This window comes from Alosa pseudoharengus, unplaced genomic scaffold (genome assembly GCF_046254945.1).
Source record: "Alosa pseudoharengus isolate Yale_2024_CS ecotype anadromous, Long Island Sound unplaced genomic scaffold, YU_APseudo_1.1 YU_APseudo_1.1_scf_18, whole genome shotgun sequence".
NCBI classification, from domain to species: Eukaryota; Metazoa; Chordata; class Actinopteri; order Clupeiformes; family Clupeidae; genus Alosa; species Alosa pseudoharengus.
The window spans coordinates 8,578,665-8,603,826 of record NW_027468650.1 but is presented as its reverse complement, the minus strand read 5'-3'; the positions used below and the strand labels follow the sequence as shown (position 1 = coordinate 8,603,826).

The window sequence follows — 25,162 nt, the reverse complement described above, 5'->3', positions numbered from 1 at the left end:
TCTATAAGGATCTAGTTTGTTAACTACCACAGTCACGAGTTGGGTCGCGATAGTCTGTCATTTTTCAAAAGTGGGTCCCCAGAAAAAAAGTTTGAGAAACACTGTACTATACCAACCACAGCCTACCACTTTATCAGAGAATTTACTAGACTACACCTGACGTAACTGCGCACAGCGCAACTTGAAGTGACTCATACACCCAATGCATTGTGGGTAATCACTACAGCATGCACGTTGAGTCGTTGACATTGGGATTCTTACAGCGGGTCTCTGAAAGGTTGGTAACGTTAACCACCAGTTTGCTTTTTGTTTGTTGAGGTATACAGATATTTTTGAGTCGTAGCATCATATTAACCTTCTGAAGATGTATATATCCTAATTGAAGGACTTTATGTTTTTCGCTACAGTAAGGTTAATAACAGGGTGTTTGTCAGCTAACATTGGTTAGCTAGCCACATTATCCTAACGTTAGCCTTATTGTGTTAACGTTACAAAACATCTACGTTACATAACTTTGTTTGAGAGATGTTTTGTAACGTTATGTCTTTGTGACGTTTGTAAACACAAAGGACTAGCTTAGATTATCAATACGTGGTTGTATAACATTATTTTGAGGCTTATGTCTTCCTAACACCAGAGAATGTCTTATAAGGGATCTGCTAACACTTATAAATAGTGTCATTTATGGTGTATCAGAGGCACTTTGTTTTGAGAGAAGAGTGTAATGTCCTAGTCTCTATCTATACCTGTATTTATGTGGACAGACAGACAGGAAGATAGATAGATATCTAAAAGTGGCATGATGCTTAGCTAGCAAGCTAACGTTAACATAACTGTTAGCTAACCTAACTATGATGAAACAATAACGTTAACAATAACCAACCAATTCTATCCAAGAAGTCCGTGATATCCCTCGGAACACAACTTTCCTTCACAATTCATTGCACTGCTGTAACGTGAGGTGGAATTATATCAGAGGGCGTTGGCAATTTTCTTGAAGGATTCATGAGTTGTGCTGTGTTTGGCTGTAGGTTTAGGTAATTTAAAGAGTCTGCAGCCATGGGCTCGACAATGTCAAATCCCGCTCCCACGGTCAAAGCTGAGGCTGCGATGGTGGCTCCAAATATCGGGCTGTCCCCACCTCAAGGCTGCCCTATGCATCGAGAGCCCCAACAAAGTGAGTCATTTGATTTGTAGGAAATTGTGTGACTTTCAGAGAGGAAGCTCTTTAGCATGTTTCACATCCTGGTCTACCTTTTCATTCAGGTTCTCCATCGCCACTGCTCTCTCCTCCATCTGAATGTCCAATGCACCAACCATCAGCTCCTGCTGCTGCTGCAGCCCCAGGACCAGTTCACCAGGAGCGGGCATACGAGTTTGTGGAGTGTCCAATGAGAGCAGGGGCTCAAGGATTGGGACCCAAAGGTGACATTGACCCAACAAATATGGTAAGTATAAGTAAATAGTCAGCATCAGCCAAGGGTTGTGGATTCTGATAAGAATGAGACCTGACATAATTGCATGGGAGCTTTACCTTGAACACAATGTGTTACATTTCTAAAGGGTGTGTGGTTTCATCGGGTCCCTTTCCACAGGTGTATAAAAATCAAGCACCTAGATTATGAATGCAGACTGCATGGTGCTTGATTAATACACCTGTGGAAAGGGAACTGATGAAACCCATGAATAGAATTATAGATATCAAAATGTGTATTCACATGTAAATTTGGACATGGGAGCGGAGAGTTTGAATTTGAGTGTAGTAAGGTCTGTGTATTTGCTTCGTCCAGATGCCACCTCCTAATCAAGTCCCAGCCCAGGACCAGCCCTTCTCACTTGACGTGACCAGAGAGGAGTCAAAAATCCCCCGCTCAGGAACAGAAAAAAACTGGGTGTATCCCTCCGAGCAGATGTTCTGGAATGCTATGCTTAGGAAGGGGTAGGTGTGATGAGCGACAATTAGTCCACAAATTCTGTAGTTACCTCTTTCCATGTCAATAGAAGCCCATGGTCTTTCAGACTGTCGATTTTCACATATTCTTATTTTAATTGATACCAATGTCCATTATTAAAAGAGTGTTGACTTCACTGGCTCAGATTTTGTTTTTGCTGGGGGAAAGAGTGGTCTTATGCTATATTTTGCTGGGGGAAAGAGTGGTCTTATGTTATATTTTGCTGGGGGAAAGAGTGGTCTTATGTTATGTTTTGCTCCGTAGCTGGCGCTGGAAAGAGGATAACCTCGCTCCACACGACATGAGCAACATCATCAGAATCCACAATCGGAACAACGAGCAAGCCTGGGAAGAGATCCTGAAGTGGGAGGCCCTCCATGCAGAGTGAGTTGGCACCCATCCCATGTCTGCTAATATTCGCTAGCCTCATTATCTTATCCCAACTTGGGCAGCCGTGGCCCACTGGTTAGCACTCTGGACTTGTAGCCGGAGGGTTGCCGGTTCGAGCCCCAACCAGTGGGCCGCGGCTGAAGTGCCCTTGAGCAAGGCACCTTACCCCTCACTGCTCCCCGAGCGCCACCGTTGAAGCAGGCAGCTCACTGCGCCGGGATTAGTGTGTGCTTCACCTCACTGTGTGTTCACTGTGTGCTGTTTGTGTTTCACTAATTCACCGATTGGGTTAAATGCAGAGACCAAATTTCCCTCACGGGATCAAAAAAGTATATATACTTATACTTACACCAACTTTACTTAAAATAAAGTATCTATCTGTCTATCTATCTATCCTGATTATGTACGGTGGCTGGTATAGTCCTCCCCTCTAAGTCTCTGGTCCTGTTATTGCAGGGAGTGTCCGTGTGGGCCATCCCTCAAGCGTTTTGGTGGGAAAGCAAAGGAGTTCTCACCTCGGGCTAGACTACGGCACTGGATGGGGTAAGCATTGGCTGAGTGATGATTGTGAGGGTGACCGCTTTCCAGACAAATTTCAACATGTCAAGCTTGGATGAACACAGTTCAGCCATCTTAAATCTTGCCACAGGCAAAAAGTTAGAATGAAAAAATTGCCACCTCTTTATCCCTGTTCACACATAAGCTGTGTGACCTAGTACAGCTGTAGTTTGAAAACAAGCTGATTGATTAGCGGGGTGGGGGACATAACCTCTTACCTTCACTCCCTACACTACTATCAGGAATCTCAGTCATCATTTCTCTCAGGGTTATCTAATGTCTGTGTAGCCACAAGTGGTTGTGATAACTTTGTGCCCCCAAACTGCCTTTTTGTTTTTTTACATACGACATTTACGTTATTTGTTATACTTTTGATCTTTGCATTGTGGCAGCCGTGGCCTACTGGTTAGCGCTTCGGACTTGTAACCAGGGGGTTGCCGGTTCGAACCCCGACCAGTAGGCACGGCTGAAGTGCCCTTGAGCAAGGCACCTAACCCCTCACTGCTCCCCGAGCGCCGCTGTTGTTGCAGGCAGCTCCCTGCGCCGGAATTAGTGTGTGCTTCACCTCACTCTGTGCTGAGTGTGTTTCACTAATTCACGGATTGGGATAAATGCAGAGACCAAATTTCCCTCACGGGATCAAAAGAGTATATATACTTATACTTGTTAACATTACGTAGCTGCCAACGGGGGGGGGGGGAGTGTGTGAGAACGCAAAACAGTTCATGTGAGAGAGAAGCTTTTGAAAGGGTTTTCTTAGTGGCTATGAAAAGAACAGTGGTGGAATCGGTAGTAAAATTGTATACTTTTTGTAATGTGCTTGTTGCTCTCCCGGTTACAGGTACGAGCTGCCATTCGATCGACATGACTGGATTGTGGATCGCTGTGGGAAGGAGGTGCGATATGTGATTGACTATTATGACGGTGAGGTGGACAAAAATACCTACCAGTTCTCAATCCTGGACGTGCGTCCGGCCTTCGACTCAATGGGTGCAGTGTGGGATAGGATGAAGGTGGCCTGGTGGCGCTGGACATCTTGAAACGGAATGAGCAAAACCCATAAAAACAAATACACACAAACAAGAAAAACTTTGACTTACATAATAGGTGCTCTGACAATGACTGCCGTTTTCTCATCTACTTTTAAGACATTTTACCTGAAAGATTCTTATCAGATTTGTGAATTATTAGTGCTCTAGGTAGAATAATCTCTGGCCTTTTTTCCTGTAAGAAGAGCTTGATTGTACATTTCCCAGAGAGAAAAAACCCCAACAACCTCTGTTGCTGAAGTTGACTTTTATCAGATTTATGATTCCTTGCATTCTGTGTATAATTCTACCTTCCAAGAGAGTGCACATATGAAACACCATTAATATTTCGATGTGCAGTTGTCACTCACTGTACAAATCTTTATAACAGCCTGTTTGAGTGATACTTGAGCTTTTAGAGTTGTCATATAATTGAAATATTATAACAAGTGATGAGAGATTTCTTGCTTTTTTGACAGGGTGACTCTTATCTGGCAGAGTTTATCAAAGTAGAGCTTTCAACCGCACAGTGAGGTTTTACTGATTGTGAGGTTTGCATGATAGTTGCCTGATCTTGTCCTGAACATGGCAGTGCTCATGAAGCAGCTGCAAGAGATGTCCACTACACTGCACTCTCAACAGGCCTGTATGGTTGGGAATTATGGATTGTGTTGGCGGCACGGAGCAAGACTTAAAGCAGGACTGGTATTCAATGCGCAGTAGACTCAAAGTGGTCTTGTACTGCAAGTACAGGCCTGGCGAACTTGAATTACTAAATGGCGATTGGGGGGGAAAGAACATCTAGGAGAAGCTATTGTATGTCTATAGCTAATTACATGGCTCAAATCCTCCAACATACTGGTGGTTGTGATCATTTCTTTTCTCTCAAAAAGGGAATCTGTTCAGTTACCAGTTTTTACTGTATTTTCTGCTGTTGTAGTTGGTCAGTAATCCAGCACCATCTGCTTGTGCAAAGCCAACATTTCAAAATGTCATGTTACACAATCTTATTTATTATCTGCTTTTTCTTTCGAAAATGCTGAAAATGGTCTCTCAATGCTTCTAACTGTAAAATAAAATGTCATACACAAACCCAACGGTTCTTATCTCTTACTACCAAACTAATAAAACACACTCTCAAAGTAACTGGCTCTCCATGTGTGTCTGACTATTGGGTTAAAGTTGTGTGACCTTGGAATATTAAAGGTATCCAATGCAGTTTTTTTTATTATTGATTATTATTATTATCTCCACAGTTGTGTAGTATTTGTATTTTACACAACTGTCCTAAATCCCACTGATGGCTTGCACCTTTCCCCTTGGACAAGTTACGTGGTGTTTACTAACTCAGAAAGACATCCCCGAAAAGCCATGTCAACTGGTGAGGTAATATTACACGGCTATGTTCTGGCTGGGAAAGTGCACCTTACTATTACAAGTTAGTTTACCATCAAAATGATTTTGAAGCGGTTTTAGCGGAATTAATATGGAAAAACTTGCATTGGATGCCTTTAAGCTGTTGGAACTGCAAAAGGTGGGGTGTCATATTTCCACAGTTCATTGAGTTTCCCAAGCTTGACTGTTGACCGTCACGAGATCTAACTCCAAGGGCTGACCTGTGGCATAATTTCCTGATCTACTTTGAATAAAAGGAACCTGCTGACCAACATGCAAATCGGCCAACCACACACTGTTTCATATGCCCCTCGGTTATTTTAATGTAAGATGCGACTGATGCATCAGTAGTAGGCTACTTAATTTCAACATAAACTATCCTCATTAATGTTTCAAATGGACTAACAACTTCCATCACAAAGCTCTGTAAACTGTTTCAGTCTGTCTCAAATAAATAGCAGTGATTACAAATTTTAAAGGATGTCACAATGCACCTTACCACCAGCAGTCAACTCATTGGTCAGTGAAGTGAAACTTATCAGTAAAATTAGCTGATGTAGTAACCTGCATACATTTCCTACAGTTCTGTGAGTGGCCATGGGGTGTCAGTGTAAACATGGAATTGAATAATGTGATTTTCGGTATTTAAATGAAGAACCACAAACGGAGATTGAATTTAAAACATGTAAAACATATTAATCACTATTCATTATGTCATCAGTAGTTGCACTTACCTGGTATTTTCAATTGGTTTTGAGCTGTAAATCTTAAAAAATTAGGCATAAATTAGGCTAAATGAAAAATGAGGGCATGAATGAATTTGGAAAGTCTAATAGTTTACAAATAAAATATTTATTAATCATATAACTGCTTAAATCCAGCTTGCTCTAAAACAAATAGAAACTTGCCAATGCTTCAATAATAGATAATGAGTGTGGAACAAATTAGACTTAAAGCATGCTTGCTTAAAACTTAAAGTGGTTTTGCTTAAGATATAAAATGTTTTGTTTTAGATTTAAGCAGAGCTGGACAGTAACGGGGTACATTTACTTGAGTACAGTACTTGAGTACAATTTTGAGGGATCTGTACTTTACTCGAGTATCATTTTTGGGGAGTACTCATGACAGTACAAAAGTACATTTGAGAGGCAAATATTGTACTCTTTACTCCACTACATTTCTATCCATAACCGATCCACAACTGATTGGGGACAGCCTATCAGCAATCACCTTCAGCTTTCCGCCAATGGCCGCCATGGTCAGATTTAGATAGATGAAACCATGGACGAAACAATGGATGAAGAAGACGCAGCAGGTCCATCCCGGGAATGTGCCAACCTGTGGCCACACCTCGCCAGACTATTTCAATTTTCTGAACAAGTTAATGATAGTTTTAGCTTCAAGTGTTTCAATTACAAAATAGTATTTTGTATTTGAAATACGTATTTTAAATACATGTATTAGAAATACTGCCCATCCCTGGCAACATGGTAAAAAGATGAAAATGACTTGATTACTTTCAATTTCTTTTACATTCTCCAAGGTATTAACATTAACATTTTTCATAACTCCATGTAGGTTGTTTCTGTAAATGTAAGCACTGTGGCAGTAGTAATGCAATATTTAGAAAATGTAGGCTACTCTTGTACTCTTGATACTCAAGTACTTTTAAAAACAAGTACTTCAGTACTTTTACTTAAGTAGACATCTGACTGTTGTACATTTACTTGTACTTGAGTAAAATTTAGCAAAGGGTATCTGTACTTTTACTCAAGTAATGAAGCTGTGTACTCTGTCCGCCTCTGGATTTAAGTGTGTTATGTTTAAATGAAATGTGTTTTGAACAAATGTAAGAAAAAGACACACAATGCACTGATACATACAGGAGTAGCGATCTCAGCTATGTATTTAGGAAGGAAAGTCCGATGAGCAGACAAAAAACTTTTTTTAAGGCCCAAATGCACTTCATACAAGCGAGGATATGGAAATCTGTTGATAGATACAAATGTATTTAGAAACTGACTCTAAATTGTTATATATATATATATATATATATATATATATATTATAAGATCTGTTATATGTTATAAGATCTGTCTTTTAGAAAAACTTTATATTTGGCTGAGAATAATTAACTTCCTCTTAACCCCTGATGACAGACAAACGTCTGTAACCAGGACTTTTTGACCCCCCTTTAAATGCAGCTCTGAATTCTTTTTATGAGCAAACCACATTATGCAAGTACGAACATAGGGAAATTAGGGAATAGGGATTCAGATAAAGAGAGCTTCTCAGTCGGGTCAACCCTCTCGAACATCCAAAACCCATCCTCGCATCAGACACATACACTGAAAGGTGCTTCCTCTTTTTGTGCTGTGAGAGCTTTACAGCCCTAAGTTTCAAGCACGTGCACACGTGCACACACACACACACACACAGGAGTAGCGATCTCAACTGTGCTATTGGAGCACCGTAGGCATCAGAGTGGTCACAAAATGCAACAATTCCTATCTTCTCCTCTATCTCTTCTCTCTATCTCCTGCCTTTATAACTACAATTATGGATCAATGGTTTTACCATTCAAAGTACACACCCTTTCAAAGCTATCAAACAGTATTGCACAACACTTACAAGGTGAATTGATCATGAATGTATTGCTTTATTGAGGCAGATGGCTTTACAAGGTCAGTTTTATAATTAAGACGAAACAACCAAAAACAAGAAGTTCAACAAATAAATAGAACCAATGCTCACAAATGACTGTGCTGACCTTCCATCAGGTAAACGGTCCTTACCCCAGGAGCATGAGACCGCTGAGGCCTCGACACTTTGGTTAATGGGTGTAAACATCCTAGAGATCACATCACAAGGAGTTACCCATGGTCAACAAAGAAAACATAGCATTATATCAAATAATAAAAAAAACTCTGTACATGTATACAGTATTGTCTTGCAAAGGCTCAATGAAACTAACCCTATAAGCCACCGAATAAAATGAAAAAATATAGAGTGACATCTCCCCTTCAAATGCACTTTTACTACTTTGCATGTTTTTCAGTGAAAGAACATAAATTTGATGATGCGTGTAAGAAGAATATTGTGTCACATTTGCTGGACAAGTTATAGGTCAAGTGTCTAGATCCACCCGATGCAATATATTGGCTGAGATTACTCATTCATGCATTCCCACACAATTACATTTAATCCACTTTAAACAAAAAAAGAAAAGAATTTCCTTGGATTATGAAAATTCTGACTATCCTACAAACACTGCAAATCTAAATGTCATAAAATTAAGATGAAAGCACTGCCGAGGAATGGACATGCCCTTGTTTTTTACTACATTGGAAACTACACATATGTATAGTTCATTGCATCTAGAGATATATAATCATATTACTAAAATCTATTTGGCATGATTTACAGTGCTCAAGTCCCTGTACAGTATGCAAGCAAACTAATATCTGGCAATGCTGCTGAGCATGCAATGTGTATGACAAAATGTTCATTTACATCAACGTGTTTCCTTATTAAACAGTTTGGCTTGTTTTTCAGAGTCTGAATGTTTCACATAAAAACAAACAACCGTTTGGTTAAATCATGCTAAGACATAGGCTATGCTGGTAGGGCTGGTAAATAAATTGTTAAACATCTCTCCTGTATAACTTCCTCTTATAATTTCCCTGACCTGTATATCATCACATTTTGTTAGGACAAATCAACAGAGGCATAGAAATCATCCAAAAGACAGTGGAAGCTACTTGCACACATGAACACTGAACAAACTGTAACAAAATAGTAATGTGCTGTATAAAAATAATGTTTGAAAATAAGGCAACCAGAAAAAAATAATTTGAAAATCATGGAGGCATAAATGCTGATTGAAGTTGTGCAGACGTAATTAAAACACAATTAACAGGGGTGAAAGGTGTGTGTATTAATTCAAGTACAGTTTCGCTGGATTGTTCCATTGAAAAACAAAAAAAGCCTCCCAATATTTATTTTTCATTGTTATTAAATACTCTTCATTTTGTAAAATACAAGTTTCAAACAGTAGTGGACACCCTCACCTGTTTGTCATTGTGTGCATATAGAATATGTACTCTACACTAAAATGTTCCCAACGGACACATTCTCAACTGATCATAAGGAATATAATGGTATTGTGAACTCTTCCCTTAAATATATATCTACAGATACATCACAAACACCTTTATAATCCATATATCATTTCCTTTTAAAATAATAAATATGTAGGTACTATTAATTGACATGCGACTCCAGTGTGTAACTGGTTTAAATAAATTATGTGTATGATGCAGACATAATTCTTCACACTGATCATTAAAACATGAACCAAAGGCTCTCACAGTAGCCCAAAGGGCACATTCACCAAAGACTAATTTTCAGTTTAGTCTTTATAGTTTTTTTCATTAGTCTATACATCCCTTTTAACCTTCCACCAAGTTATTTTTTCAAGAATTCAAGCTCAGTACTGTTTGGAATACATTTATAGGACATAAAGTTGACTTTTAAACACCTAGCTTCTCCACCTCCGACCAATGTCACTGAACCTCTTGTCAAGAATGCAATTCAAGGGACAACATTACAGCATGCAACTACTGACTGTACAGAGAAAGCATTACTGATTTTGCACCATTGTGACATATCAGATTCCGTATACAGGGTATGGTATCTTCTGTTTCAAGACGGGTCCCAAATCTCTTGGGGGAGTGAACCATTCAAGGAATGTATTCCTCTATAGACCTTACAATCCTTTACTTTTACATCCTAAATTACTTGGTGAGCAATATGGCATATCCTCTTTAAGTACCTGCAAAGTGCACTTTCCAACCAAACGAAACAAACAAAAAGACGAAATCAGAGAAACTAGCGAGACTAGAATTAAACCTTCTTTCTCGGCTCTGGGAAATCATACCCTTGGTGGCTGATGAATGATTTCCTGAAAGTTTGTGGCCCAGCTGAGCCATAGACAGCTGGTTAGACCTTTTCTGAGTCTTCCGAAGTAACCCCAACAAAAATATCAAAGCGACCAGCGTTCTCTGAGGTGTTGCATTCCCCTGGGTTTAGCTTTTCACAGAGACCTGGTATTGGTTTCCTAACTTCTTTTCTATTATCATATACTGGGATGGGGAAATATGCAGGAAAAAACATTGTTCGGGGACATTAAAAAATAGTCTGAGAATCAATTCCATCTTATGTTCCAATAATTTTTAGGCAACCATAACATGAATACAAAAAAGTAGATACAGATGCACACACAACTTCATTTATAAAGTAAACAACACTCCGTTGTCATAGGAGTCTCTAGAGGGTAATGTTTAATGCTGTGTGGCCTTTTAGTGCGAGTCATCAGGAAACGGAAAAGATCAAGGTCAAGGTCGTCACGAGCCATTTCGAAATGCACTAAAAGAAAAACAACATCAAAACAAAAGGACTTGGCCATGCACTGAGAGTATTGCTGACAGGGGGCTGAGAATTTGTTTGAAAGGGGACTCTCTGAGGTTGAGAGCCTTCACATGTCAGTGCCAGAATGCAGTATCCAACCCGACATGCAGCAAAAAGAGGAGTTCATGCCAATGAGGCCAGACCAGAAGAGAACCCAAAAAAACCATGTTGTGCATTGAGGAGTACAGAATCTCTTCTCAGTCCTTCCATCCAAAAAGAACAGAGGGGACATATTTAAAAAGCTAAGTTTCAACATCTTCAGTCGGCCTTGCCGTTCTCCTGGAGCGGCGCCTTAGGCCTGTGGCGAGAACGCATCACCCTGTAACAGCCGCGCGCAATCTTGTGCATCCACATGATGTTCATGACGTCCAGGCAGAAGCTGGAGAAGATCCAGGCTCCACGGCCGCCCAGCGGAACGCGGTAGAAGGCCTCGGTGCCGTAGACCGCGTACATGCGGGTGTAGTAGACGGGCATGACGGCGATCCGCACCAGGAAGAAGATGGCTGCCATCAGCATCCCATTGGCGATGTTGGGCCTTGAGGATTTGGGGTAACCTAACACTTCAAAGAACCAGCTGAAAAAACACACAAGGTGAGGAGAGGAGGTTGGCATGGGTGGCAGCTGCAGACAGCTGGTCACGTACAGTATTCAGCTCTGGTGTACATAGCCCAACAGGCCCATGCAGTCACATCACATGAAGTTCCTATTTTGTTCTGGTTAAGAAAAGGTAGGAGAAAAGGAATCTGCATAGCTGACATGCACTAATAAGCAAACATAAGCAGCTAAATTAGGAGAACTGACCATCTATAACCCTCTTTACAGTATGGGAGGATTAAAGGCTTCTTCAGATAAGTCAGTAGTTTGGATCTGGCATGCAAGATTGTGTCTCTGTTTGTGATATGTGTTCTTAGCTAGTCTGACATGCTATTCACAGTCTGACACTGGGGGATGTTCTTGCCCTTGCGTCACCCTGTTTGTGAGTACCTACCGCTGGTTAACACATGGGGTGGAAAATTCTGCTAGCAGACGGAAGTTAGCAAAATAAGGCAACATTCCTTGGCCCTGGAAGAAACAAGTGAAGAAGAGACAGTGATACAGGACAGAATCAAGTTAGACAGCGTCTTCATATTTATGGGTAGAAATGTCCATCAAGTGCATTGGATGGAAACATCTATTTCACAAAAGGTGGTCCAGAGGTCTCCCGCACAAAGGCTCTGTTCTTCACTGGGTTTCTATGGCAGAATTTCCATTAAAATGAGGAATGGGTCTCCCAAAAAGTCTGCTCTAATTTTGAGCACTGTTGGAATGTAGGGCTAATGGTGCCGATTAAAACTGAACTGAAAGATACTTAAGTCTCAGGAGACTTCCCTTCAGAGGCAACACTTCCTTAAGGCGTATTAACCCACCCACATTTAGCTGGGATCTGACTCCTTTTTTAGCTTTTGTGTTCCATTAGTAGAACTAGCCAATATCTTGTGACAGAAAGATAATTATTATTTTTTTTTTTTAAAAACAAGAAATGAGGCTTAGATATTGCCAAATGATTTAATTGAGTGAACAGACAGTGTAACAACTGCACCTATGCAAAATAATTACTTTTGCCATTAGGTCTGCACCAGTCCAGTGTACTGAATGCTGAATACTGAATTTGGCTCTTAATGACTATTAAGTGTTTCAGGAGCTACCCAGGCCAATAACGAGTCAGACAGTGTATTCCCGTCTCTGGCATTATAGGAGAAGGAAGGTCACTTCTCCTCGTCTCTTGTTATTACACTCTGAACTGAATTGAATGTAAACAAGTGAGTCATCGATATGGTTTGAAATTAACGGAAGCTCATTTGAAATGGCTTCCCCAAAAGAGTGAGCCATGCTGCCATCAATACATAGCCAATAGATAAAACACTATGCCACCGAAACATGACCACTTGCAGGTCTTAAGCTTTCAAGGAGATCCGTCAATCAATAGAGCCATGCAGGTGGGAAAATAGTGATAAAAACATAAAAAGATACCTAGTCTTTCGACATAAATGACGTTCTAAAAATAACCTTCCTTAAGTCGAGCTTTTAAGGTTTATATGCAATCCAATTCCATTCAAATTTAAAATAAACACAGCTCTCCTGCAGACCAAGACAAAGAAAATAAAATAAAAAAACACTTCATGTTCAAGACACCATCTGCATTTTCAACTTACCTCGTAGCCTGAAATAAAAGGCAGTGGGTTAGCACATACAGTACTTACTCAGCTGAGGAGCACAGAAAAAAATGATTGCAGTTTCACCAGAGAGCAGGTCAAATGAAATGTCCAGCACGTGCATGCTAGTACCTCTAGGTACTGGTAAGTCCATACTGTAACTGGGCTACATTCTCTGCTTAGAGCTCGTCAACAGCAACAACAGCAGACAAGACAGGAAGGACCTCAGTCTAGATCAGTCAAGTCTGGCTTCTCTTTTGTTTATTGTTTGTTCTTGTTAAAATCCCCCCACCACCACCCCCAAATTAAGCTAAACTTATCATTCTGGTAGTTTTTGCATGAAGGGATTTGATTTTTTTTTTATTTCAGGTCAGAGGTGGGCAGCGTTATTTTTCAAAAACAAGAGACCATGTTAGGTGAGCACAGAAAGCACAGACAGACAGGACAGAAGATTGTCAGGGAACATAAGTGCAGATATACTCAAAAGAAAAGAACAAAAAAAAAGGTCAAGAGAAAAAAGAAAGAAGGTAGCGACACTGACGACTAGTTACTTGTTATTACTGTGCGTTGACATGCATCACACAAACGACCCCACCGCACACAGAGCTCGACACTCGTGAGAGTGCGACAGAAGGACGGACAACCAAAATCGCCAGCACTAACCCAGCGTTTTGGCTACAGAGGCTACAGGATTTCAGGTAAACTTTCTGACACAGAGGTCATGTTACGTACAAGACAAGCAAGACTATCATGACAAGCAATGTTACAGCAGACTAGCTAACGTTTTTGGGCCTGTTTATGGGGCCTGTCACAAGGATGTACTGTGTCAATGTCCCCCTAAAATGAGACTATTGTGTACTCTAGGGCAGGGTTGGCAAGTTGACTGTTTATGACATCCACTTGAGCTATTTATGTAGATGAATGTCTCATCTGGGACAAAGATTAACAGCAAAAGAATGTGGGGTGATATCCACATCCCTATTACAACAGAGGTTATAATCAGTGTTGAACTGATATGAACTGATAAAATAAATGCATTCCACTGGTTTAATCTATACATAACTGTGAATAAAAATGTATAGTATATATTTACCTAAGAATATATGACCTAAACTATCGCAAAGCAAACTACACAAAACACATGCAACGGGTACAACACACTGGTGAAAACGATTTGCAAAACAACACATTTTTTGCAAGGTACAGAAATGACTCAACACAAGAGACCTCTAGATTGCTGTTTCTGTCGATATTGACGTCATGGCAAAAAGGGGTTTTGTTTTCCGTGGAAGATGTCAATGCCAATCCAAATCAGACTTGTCAACAAACATTTTATTTGTGGACCAACTTGGTCAGCGCGGGACCAAAGTGCAGCAGTCATGAAATGTTCCAGTGACAGTATGGTCTGTAGCCCATCCACTTGAAAGAGTGCGTTCAGGAGATCACGAAATGAGGGGGGAGAAAACAAAACATTGGTGGAAACAAAAGAAGCGCCGAATCTTCTATTTGAGATGCTAGGCCACATTTCAAACTAAAGGACTCCTGTAAAGTGTGTATATGGATGTGTGCTGTGCCACTGATTTGAGCATCACCCAAAATAAGCAAAGCTATTTTAAGACTGCCGATTTGTGTTATAAATAAGCTGTGTAGAAGTGTTTGGTTAATTTATGCTCTAGATTTCTCATCTTGAGTGCTAACTCAACATAACAGTGGAGTTATATGATTGCCTTGCTAAATGCATTCTTATTTGAATGGCTCAGTAAAAGGCCTTTGCAAATGAAAACTATTCATTGTGCTTAGGTTTGTCTATCTGTGGGGTTCAGATGTCTGTACTTTCCAAATCCAATAGATAAACTGCACAACATAGTTGTGAGTATTAGTGGAATATTTTGAACCAAATGTATTGAAAAAAATAGAGAAGAGCTTGAAAAGGGAGACTCCAAAACAACGTAAGAAAGTTAGAACAAAAGAAATGTAGAAAAACAGAAGCTGAGTTTAAAGACAAGAAGACGAAGAGATCGGAGAGGTTTACAGGAGTACAGTGTAGGAGGAAAGGGAGTAGAAAGGAAGGAAAGGTGTTTGAACTCAGTCCTGGCACATAGCAAAGTAGTTAGGGCATGCACCACACAGAAGAGCCATCACCATGACAACAGGAGCGGAGCTGAGGGCCACTGGCCGGCATGCATGCAGCTGGACACAGCGCGCTTCGGCTCCGCCCGCAAGACCCTCAGTGACGGGGCCAGCGAGACATAAGCAAGGGGTCTTTTTTTTGGCAAAGGGACAGGGGGAGCAAGATGAGTCAGAAGAAGGAGGATGAAGAAGAAGAAGAGGAGGAGGAGGAGAAGGAGGAGGAGGAGGAGAGGAAGATGAGAGGCTCCTGCCATTACCATGGATGAGCATTCCATGCAAAAAATACCATCATCAACATCACCGTCATTGTCATAACCATGAGCTACAGAACCTGGTGACCTAGAGGGTTACAGACCAACAGAACCAAGGGTGAACAGCGGAGGCCGTGGCATAGCTGGGTGGATGCCTACTGCAATCAGAACTGAAGGCTGGCTGTGGCCGCTGAGGACTTCATGGTACACAGATGTCTAGATCCAGACACCCTTCCTTAAGTGCACACCAGCATTTGTTTGATTCTTATCATTTCTTAAATTAATTGTTTTGGATTAGTGCAGCATGTTACTGCAGGACCCTAACCTAACTGTTATCTAATCTCTGTGCTTAGAAGTTATTGAAGTACATAACGATTAGTTACAGAAATGGCAGCTTAAGAAACGGTCTGCCAGGACCCCATGCAAGACTGCTGTGTATGGATAAAAGTGCCTGTGAAATCCCACTCAACTTACTTCCTTACCTTTCTCTTCTGTTTCAATAACAGGAAATCTGACACTGGGCTAATCTACATCAAAAGATGCTGTGAGACTTGGAAAGCAGTATGCTGACACAGTATGTCTGAATCCTGGTGTAGGCCTACAATTGCTATGGCAAAAAAACTAACACAAATAGAAAAAAAATTACATTAGTTATGTATTAAATCAACTCCATTCAGATTTATGAAGATCACTGTAATCATTATTCTGAGTGCTTTCACAAGAGCTCATTTTGTAAAGTATCTGGGCACCACTGACCTCATGAGCTTGCACCTTGCCACACATACGGAAGCCATGTTGCCATTCTCTATGCTGCCTCTGCCTAAGTACAGACCCCTACACTTAAACAGCCGAGCGAAAAGCATACATTTGCATGTGATTAGCATCACACACACATGCCTGCTAATTGCTAGTGCCAGTGAGTGGGTTAGAATGTTCTCCTCAGCAGCCCACTTGGTTGAGTTCTTCCTGCAGCGCCATCTGTAGTGCTGTTCACCCTTGGTTGTCTCTTTCCCACCTTGCCTGCACGTTCTGCTATTGGACAATAGGGCACTCACCAGTACATAGTAGTAAGCATACAATGCTGCCAGGTGGTGAATTACAAAAAACTTGTCCCCTATCGCCCTCCAATAGTAAAATATGAGCAGCAGATCTGGAAGGAAAGACATGGGTAGAGTGAGGACCATTTCTGTTACATAAGATGTGAAAAAACAGTAACGATAGAATCATTTCAAATGTTCTTCTAAGGATTTTGGCCAGGGATTATTTAAGTTGAGCAATATAGATAAAGTAACCCAAATGCTGTCTGTGGCATACACCTACTAGTGATATAAATGCCTGTAAACAAGTCACTTTTCTTTTTGACAATACATTGATATTTTCTGAATATAAAGAAAATTATTGGTTTAGACTTGCATACATTTTAACAAGAAAACAAATATCAAAATGTTACCCCTTAAAATATTCCTTAGTCACTTACCCCTTTAGAAATGTATTTGCCAGCATGCATTGTCATATGTCATTAAAACTACAAAATAGCTCAAGAATTATCAAAACATCTGTAAAACATATGGATGAGCAGTGCACTGGAATAATAGCTATTGATTTGACAGTTTTCTGACGTGACGCTGAAACTCACCAGATATGAGGTAGCCAGTGGTAATGCCCACGTTTATCTTGACCAGCGTCGGATCTCCCCTGTTGTCAGAACAGGAAAGGGAAAAAAGAGACAGAAAGACAGAAAAACAAGCAGGAGTCACTGTCAATACATACAGAGAGGGCCTTCATGTTGCCAGTAAAAAAACAGGTTGATTGACAGCATGCTTGCAGCTTCTCTCTCTCTCTCTCTCTCTCTCTCTCTCGTTGACACAGCTTGAAGCCTCACCACACAGGGTCTTGATTGACGGCGTCATCAAATAGCAGGATGTAGAGGCAGAAGAGGCCAACCACCAGGGCATGAAATGTGGACACCGTCCTGCAGAGGGAGGGGCACAAACACCATAGGTACCAATTACTGGACAGTAGTAAGTATATAAGTAAGTAAGTATATATACTCTTACTTACTCTTATAGTAAGTAAGTATATACTCTTTTTGATCCCGTGAGGGAAATTTGGTCTCTGCATTTATCCCAATCCGTGAATTAGTGAAACATACTCAGCACACACACTGAACACACACTAATCCCGACGCAGTGAGCTGCCTGCAACAACAGCGGCACTCGGGGAGCAGTAAGGGGTTAGGTGCCTTGCTCAAGAGCACTTCAGCCATGCCTACTGGTCGGGGTTCGAACCGGCAACCCTCCGGTTACAAGTTCGAAGTGCTAACCAGTAGGCCACGGCTGCCCCCAACCTAGACCCAGCAGGGAGATGCCTTGGACACAAAACGCGCACTTCTTGTGTCCACGGTATCTTGGTGGGGAAAAAAAGTAGATGTAACATTGTAGACACAGTAACATACAGACAAGTAAACCACCATAATCTAAAAAGCAAGGCTTTGAATGCTGTTGTCAGTGCATCTTTCAATTTGAATTTCAATCCAAATGTATTGGGTGTGGTGGAGCATCGATAACGTCACCAACTGACGTTGACCGAACAGATTTCTGCCGTTGCGTCAAATCTCAATTTGAATGTAATCAAATATAGAGTTTGGATTACTAATTTAAAGGAGTCACAGTATGATTTTCAGGTAGTTCTGTTGTGCAGATGGATGCTGTCCATGGCTCTGCCTTTCCCATATATGGATCACTCAAATGCCAGCCTATGGTGGGGTTTTTTCATGTGAAAATTCAAACATCTAATCTAATCTAATCTAATCTAATTTCAAATTAAACATCTGGAACAATCCTACGAATGCCATCACCTCCAATTCTTCACCCCAGCACACGCTTACAGTCAACTCGTTTCGCACCTCAAGGAATGTGGCAAAGAGAATCTCTGCGGTTGATAAGAAAGTAAGTGCTCACAGTAGCAGACTACAGAACAGGTGATAAGGAGGTGCCGCAGCCTAAGCATCGGACTCCCGGAGGGAGATTATACATCTGTTACGAGGGGAGAGGGACTGTGAAGTCCACTTGGAGGCACTGCCGAAGCCTTTTCAATAGCATCTGTGTAATCCACTTTCCCTGATTCAATTATCGTGCCCAAAATGCGGTTCACAGCCTGGCCAGGGACGAAGAGGAACCTTGTAATGAAAATAAATGCCGTCATCCATTTCTGCAAGGGAAATGGTAACGAGAGGCAGAGGGCCGTGCCACAGCATGCCATGCTAATAATGATTGATCGAGGCAGTCGGCGAAAAGAAAGGCCAGCCCTCTCCACATCAGATTCGCCAATTTGCTCCTTCGTTGCTGAGCCCACACTGTGCAGCTCCCATGGCCTGTGGCGGTCAAGTGGCTAATGTTGGAATATTCTGGGAATGTTCGTGATTTTTTACTGACCCCTTTTTTTTTTAAACACACAAGTTGTTTTTGAGGGAAGCGTGCCAGCAAAGGGCAATGTGGCCCCTGTGGCTAAAGAACGTGGCTTATCTGCAGCATCCGTATCGTGTCCCAAGCAAAAGAGACCTGCATGTTTTCAATTTGTTTTAAAAGTATGATAGCTGCACTGCTGGGCTTGTGGGATCTGTTTTTGATTTTGAAGCAGCTCAGAGAGACTACTTTGGGTTGTGTTTACAAGAGGACCACCCAACACAATGAGGTCTGTTTTTATTACGGAGATATACAATTCTGTGTTGACTGACAGTTTTATATTTGTTTGATGATGGTAAACACACACCTTATGAGGTGCAGGCGCAAGCCGAAACGTTGGTCTAATAAATAACTGCATATTGAAGTTCTGAGTGTGCCACGACACTTCTTCTAAATTCAAGACTGACAGTTTTAAACATACAATTCAAGAGCTTTTCCTGTGTAAAAGGACAAACGGATGAAATTCATTTCCCATAATGCTATTCTCTTCACTATGTCGTAGAGCAGACTTGTCTTAATTCCATATCTTGGAGACTGGTTTCCAACCACCATACATGGCTCTGTGTGCCTGTTAAATAGTTATTTCAGACACCAAGTGCACTGTGCAAACGCAGTATGTGTGATACCAGACAATACGAATACCTATTCCTGACACTAAAGAAATTCATTTACCTGTGTGATTGCCAACACCTCCCTTTAGACTGAATTTCCTGTGAAATTCCTCACATGTCCCACAAAGCAAATTTTGCCCTTGACCACACGGAGTCCTCTCTCGGTTTGAATTAAAATGATCCATGCTATTAATGGTCCTAAACTTCTACTGTTTAGTGAAATAATAGAATTTTTCAGAAAGTCATTCTTTTACAGAAGAACCCAAGGTTGATCTTGCCAGCCGGTCTTTCTATCTAATCAATGAGAACGGGAAGAAATGATGATAAGTAAAGCGTACCTGGAGTTCCACTCGATCTTCTGCTTGGGGTTGAGGCGCAGAAAGCCCTGGCTGACCCTGGACGAGACCCAGGGGCTCACGCTGTGGAACAACCACTGGAAGGTGATGAAACTGACCACTGCGATGAGCAGGATGATCTGGCTGAAGGCGTCCATGGCCACCTTTCCAATCTGCAAAGGGGGACAAAAAAAAAACACATTAACAAAAACAAAAGAATAGCAGACTCATGCCAATGACAGCAACTAAATATGAATGTGATCGTGCCTAAAGCGCAGGTCATGAAATGGCCAACACACCTGACGAGGTGAGCACAATCCCTCAGGACTGCAGTCCTTTTAGGTGGAGAGACAGAAAAGGAGCCTTTGCTGCAGAATCTGAACATTGCCTTGCCCAAAAAAAAAAGACCCTCCCACCTCAGGCACAGTGAGCAGCCTGAGGGACACAAAACCAACTAGCAGCACGTCTGACATGCTATATGGCCTCCTAACTTTATTTAGACCTCCCGTGCCAAACATAGATTACAGCAAATGCTCATAACATTGCAGATGGCATCCACTATTACGACAGAAGGAGTTATTCAATCTGTAGGATAGGAGTTACTTAATCTATGATGCAAGTATGTCAGCACTGAGTTTAGATCATTTCTTTGGAACATATATAACTGGGTTGTGTACACTACACACAAAGAGGTGCTTATATAATTGCCCTGAGTATAACTTGGTCAACAAGCACAAGACAGTATGCCATGCTGATATGAATGGCACTCTTAATCTCTTTAATTGAATGCAATATTGTGGTCTGCCAGCTACTTTGTGGAACAGAGATTTGCTGAGTGCAGCATGTAGTCAAATCTGGTATACTCATTGTTGACTAAAGAGTAATATTGAAATTTCATGATGTTTGTAGTTAGAAGCCTACATCCCCTACTGCGTCCCCCTTTTGTAGTTAGAAGCCTACTTCCCCTAAGCTCATGTGCAGCTAAATTTGAATGTGAACATGTCTCCCAGAACTTTCCCTGAGTGAACTCTAAACATTACCCCACTGTCAGGCCATTCCTGACTCCCTACAAGGGTGGTAGTGATTGGCTCAGTCTGTCAGTTGAAATGGTAGACCCTCCTCTCCGAACCATGCGAGTGTAAAGCAGGCAGTGATCTAGAAAGATAAGCCCTTGGCCAAAACATTGCAGGTGACAGCCATGGCAGTCCAGTCCAGAGTACTTTGGCTGGATATAGTCAGCATGACAAGAAATCTGACTGGAAAAGGCAGGCTGACTGGAACAAAGGTGCTGCAATAAAAAGTCTTGTTTTCTTCCAGTGATGAAGTCTAGGAGTGTGTGTGTGTGTGTGTGTGTGTGTGTGTGTGTGTGTGTGTGTGTGTGTGTGTGTGTGTGCGTGTGTTTGTTTGTGTGTAGGTGGTAGCCACAGCAGTAAGTACTGCATGCACCACTGTGTGTACACAGAATACATCAGCTGTGTTCTCCCTTACGAAAGGCACTGAATTCTAGGGCCCTGACCCAGGGGGTTTGGCTGAGCCTTACAGAATGCCAGCAAACCAGCCAAATACTGCTGTAGCTGCCAATCAACTATTCTGACCTATAGCCCAGCAACATGGGTGTAGAGAGATAGCAAGAGAGAGAGATAGAGAGAGAGAGAGAGAAAGAGAGAGGAAACAGGAGAAATAATGAAAGAAAGAAACTGAGAGAAAAGGAGAGAGTGAGAGAGAGGAGGCAGAGGAAAAAAACAAAAAAAATCTTCTGCAAAAACATCTGCCCACTCTCCACAGTAAGGTTGTCTACACTGACCCAGTTTACAAAGCTGACTGAGGTTCATGCTGCCGCTAACTGAGAACAACTAAGAAGTGTTAAGCCCACCTGAGGGTCCCTCTACCTTTACAGATAAGAGAGAAAACACATGTGTTGCTTGAGTGTGTGTGTGTGTGTGTGTGTGTGTGTGTGTGTGTGTGTGTGTGTGTGTGTGTGTTGTGGGGCAGGTATGCGCCTGTCATATGTTGAGTCTAAATGGGAAGAGGCCGAGAGTGTTCTGAGGAAAAAGAATAACCAAAGATAAAACATAGTAAAACTGACACTCAGGTGAATCATGTTTCCTCTCTGTCCGAGTGTCGCGAGTGTTACAGGAAGTAAACAAATTCTGTTTGCGCATGGTGTAAGTGAGAAAGTGTGTGTGTGTGTGTGTAAGTGAAAGAGAAAGAGAAAGAACGAAAAAGAGAGAGAGAGAGAGAGAGAGAGCAAAAGAAATAGCCTCCTCCACAGTTACTTAAACATACCATGCATTGCATCACTGTAGTCCTGACGGCCCCATACAACTCCCTGACAGTCACCTGCTCTGCTATGACAAAGAGCGGCCGCTGATAAACAGCCCCTGACAGCCGCCAGGACATGCAGGCGCACTGCAGTGGGAGCTCCCAGTCCATGGCTAAGCCGGCTGTCGCACTGGTGCATTTGCATATGTTCTGATTTGACTGCACTGGCCCTTGGTGGAAGGCCAAACCGCCCTTTCCTCCTCTCTCCCTCTCTCTTTCTCTGTGTCTTATATCATTATGTGTGTATGTGTCTCCACTGCCACCTCCACACACTGTTCCTTGATGCTGTTGTGCACATGCAGTAGGTGCACTAGCAGATCACTACGCTGCAGCTCCTGATTAAAGCTGGCAAGCGGTCCGAGGTTCATGCTGACCAGGTATTCGACCTGGCATGAGTCCTCACCTAGGCGCGTCAAATCAACGTAAGATGCTGTGTGGTATTTCGGTGGTATGTTATGTAACAAAAGAGGTGTCCAAAGAATGAAGAACAGATAAGGCAGGTATCTGACTGGAACAACAAGGTGTAGGATTATCGCCATCTTGTTTTCTTACCATCACATTATGGCGCCTAGTGATAACTCAATAATGTGCGGCTTGAAGGAAGTACTGATTATGAAGATAGAGCACAATGCAAGTCTGATCAATTATGAATAAATGTGACTTGGTAACATAGGAGTGGCTGCACAATCACATTCATACACAACCACATGTGTGAGTATCTGCAAACGCACACAGGGGAGACAAACACAGACGGCGGTTGCCAAGGACAGGGGAGCGAGGCTGAGGTCAAACGAACATGAACAGACAGCTGGGGCACAATGTGGAGACTGCAGACCTGCCAGAAACATAAAACAACTGCCCCAGTCCCAGTCCAGTACCCCTGTACTGACAGCTGCCAAGGTCAAAAGGTTGAGGCCAGGCCACTTGGATCTTGAAGTTATTTTAAAACTGATCCAGGAAGACAGAAAATCAAAAAAAGGGTGAATTCAAAAGGGAACGTCATACAGTGTCATATTGGTAACCGAAAACGAACCCTGTGATCATCTTCTCCAAAATTCAGTTCTTCCTAGTAAGTCATCTTCTTGAATCTTGACATTTTCAGGCATTTTCTTGTCAGAGGATCTCTGGACTCAGTTGTGGATAGCCCTTGCCGATAACAGTTGACTTTGAAATGGATCTGAAGGTTGATGTGGACCAAATGATGGCCAGGTGTTAGTCACTGTCGGGGCAGTGGTGTTGCAAAAGCATGCTTTTAAGTTGCCCAGCATTTTCATGTGTAGTATTTCGCTGAAGAGGTTATGCTTGCCTTTTCGCACAGATTCAGATACGAATTCAAGACATTCCTTCACGGCAAATGATGTGGCACACCACGGCATAGGTGATAAGCATTTTTAGTTGATAGGGCATGATTATGGTGTCCATGAAGTTGCTTTGGTCAGTTGTATCCGTCTTGAACTCACAAGCTACTGCTAGTATGCCAACAGCTAGATTCTTTATTTCTTGTATGGCAGAGATTGCGCTGCAAATTGCGCCTAGCTTCCAAAAATAAGATTGACCACCTCTTCCATGGTATATATGTCACTTCCGTTTAAAGAGAACTGCTGGAGAGAGGGGTTTGTAACATTGTAGCTCTTAATACTGCAGTTACCAGCGCCGGTGTTAATGTGTAACCAGGTTCTTGGACTTGTGTGAACTATAATTTAAACTGAATACCTTCGGGGAACTGAAAGAAAAGGTAAACATCACCCGGAAATCTGTAGATAGATGTAACAAGGAAGCAAACGACAACTAACACGTGTGTCTAGATAAGGGCTATGGACAGGAAAACATGGTCGCTCTCTGTACCCCATGTTTAACTGCAGTCACAACCCTCAGTCAGGCAGGAATACACGGTGAATTTGATGTTCTTTCTCTCCTTGTCACAAGTTACCCAGTGAAAAACAAAACCTCTGTCTATCGTCTGAATGACTGTTGCTCATCGGGGCACTGAATGAAAATGAAGAATAATTTAGTAGTATAGGTGGTGGGACAGACTATAACATTGGCCGTTACATGGGGTATTAAAAGGATCACAAGACCACTACCTTTAGCTAACTTGACTGGCAGACAGTGTAGCAGGCAATCATATGCCTGCAATTGGCAAAAACAATAAAGTTAACAACATTTTGTGCTGTCCACTGCTTGGTGCAAGCCTACTATGTGTCACTGGAAACACTCTTGTAACATTAGTTCATTGTAGTATCCTGAGGACCACATTAGATGTGTTATTACAGTGGAATATTAAAAAGAAAACATTGAGAATTCAGCACTTCGACCGGAACGAACCCTGTGATTCCTAATCAACAGACTGTGATTAGCCTTGGTTAGGCCAGTTCTCACGCCGCATTGCCAAAACAAGACGAGCCCTGTAGGCTATTAGCCTAAAAATAAATAAATAAATGTAGGCTAATACTAAATTGAGTGACATAGGTGCAACGTTTGGACTTACCGCTCGTCTTTCATGAAGATTCTAAGGTCCAAACTCAACTGGTTATTTGGGCATTTTGATGGAAACCATGGGCTGACGAATTCTGTCGACAGCCGCGATTTGTCATATCGCTATAATAAACATTCGTCGTCCTCAGTGCAAAAAAATGCAACGTTTAACAAACGCGTTTTGTGAGCAAAATATGTGGTCTCGTTATGTTACATTGCTCTGAGCGGCTGTGTTAATTTCATACCACGGAATAGGCATGATGAGACCACAGTATGAGATGCGCTCGGAAACTGATGCGCGATTATGGCAGTGATGGGGTGGGGAGGGGGTTACTGCAGGGCAAGGCGCGTTCTCCTATGAGAATCGAATTACAGCGAAACTCTTAAAGAGACACACACATAGCTGCGATGTAAACATGGACTATAAAGCGTAAACCTAACTATTCATCCAAATGTAGGGTATCCATTTAATAGGATTGGAGCATCCCTTGTTGTTACACAGTTTGTGCAGTGCTACGGCCAGTATGCCGTATCTCAGAATGTTTAGGAAATAAAGGGGGTATCAGGATATGGTTCTTTATCCGTATTCC

The 25,162-nt window shown here is 41.8% G+C and overlaps 2 protein-coding genes across 2 annotated transcripts; one reads left to right on the top strand and one right to left on the bottom strand.

Moving 5' to 3' along the window:
* Positions 1-219: 219 nt before the first annotated feature.
* Positions 220-5,074, top strand: hccsb (holocytochrome c synthase b). The gene is made up of 7 exons (XM_076290202.1): positions 220-277; positions 1,032-1,177; positions 1,267-1,448; positions 1,791-1,939; positions 2,217-2,336; positions 2,799-2,885; positions 3,742-5,074. The coding sequence occupies exons 2-7, from the start codon at positions 1,060-1,062 to the stop codon at positions 3,938-3,940; spliced, it is 855 nt and encodes a 284-aa protein (XP_076146317.1). The 5' UTR covers positions 220-277; positions 1,032-1,059; the 3' UTR covers positions 3,941-5,074.
* A 2,888-nt stretch (positions 5,075-7,962) lies between these two features.
* Positions 7,963-24,867, bottom strand: tlcd4a (TLC domain containing 4a). The gene is made up of 7 exons (XM_076290201.1): positions 24,586-24,867; positions 19,779-19,948; positions 17,248-17,337; positions 17,002-17,060; positions 16,421-16,515; positions 11,781-11,854; positions 7,963-11,366 (listed from the first exon to the last, which is right to left on the bottom strand). The coding sequence occupies exons 2-7, from the start codon at positions 19,931-19,933 to the stop codon at positions 11,051-11,053; spliced, it is 789 nt and encodes a 262-aa protein (XP_076146316.1). The 5' UTR covers positions 19,934-19,948; positions 24,586-24,867; the 3' UTR covers positions 7,963-11,050.
* Positions 24,868-25,162: the final 295 nt, after the last annotated feature.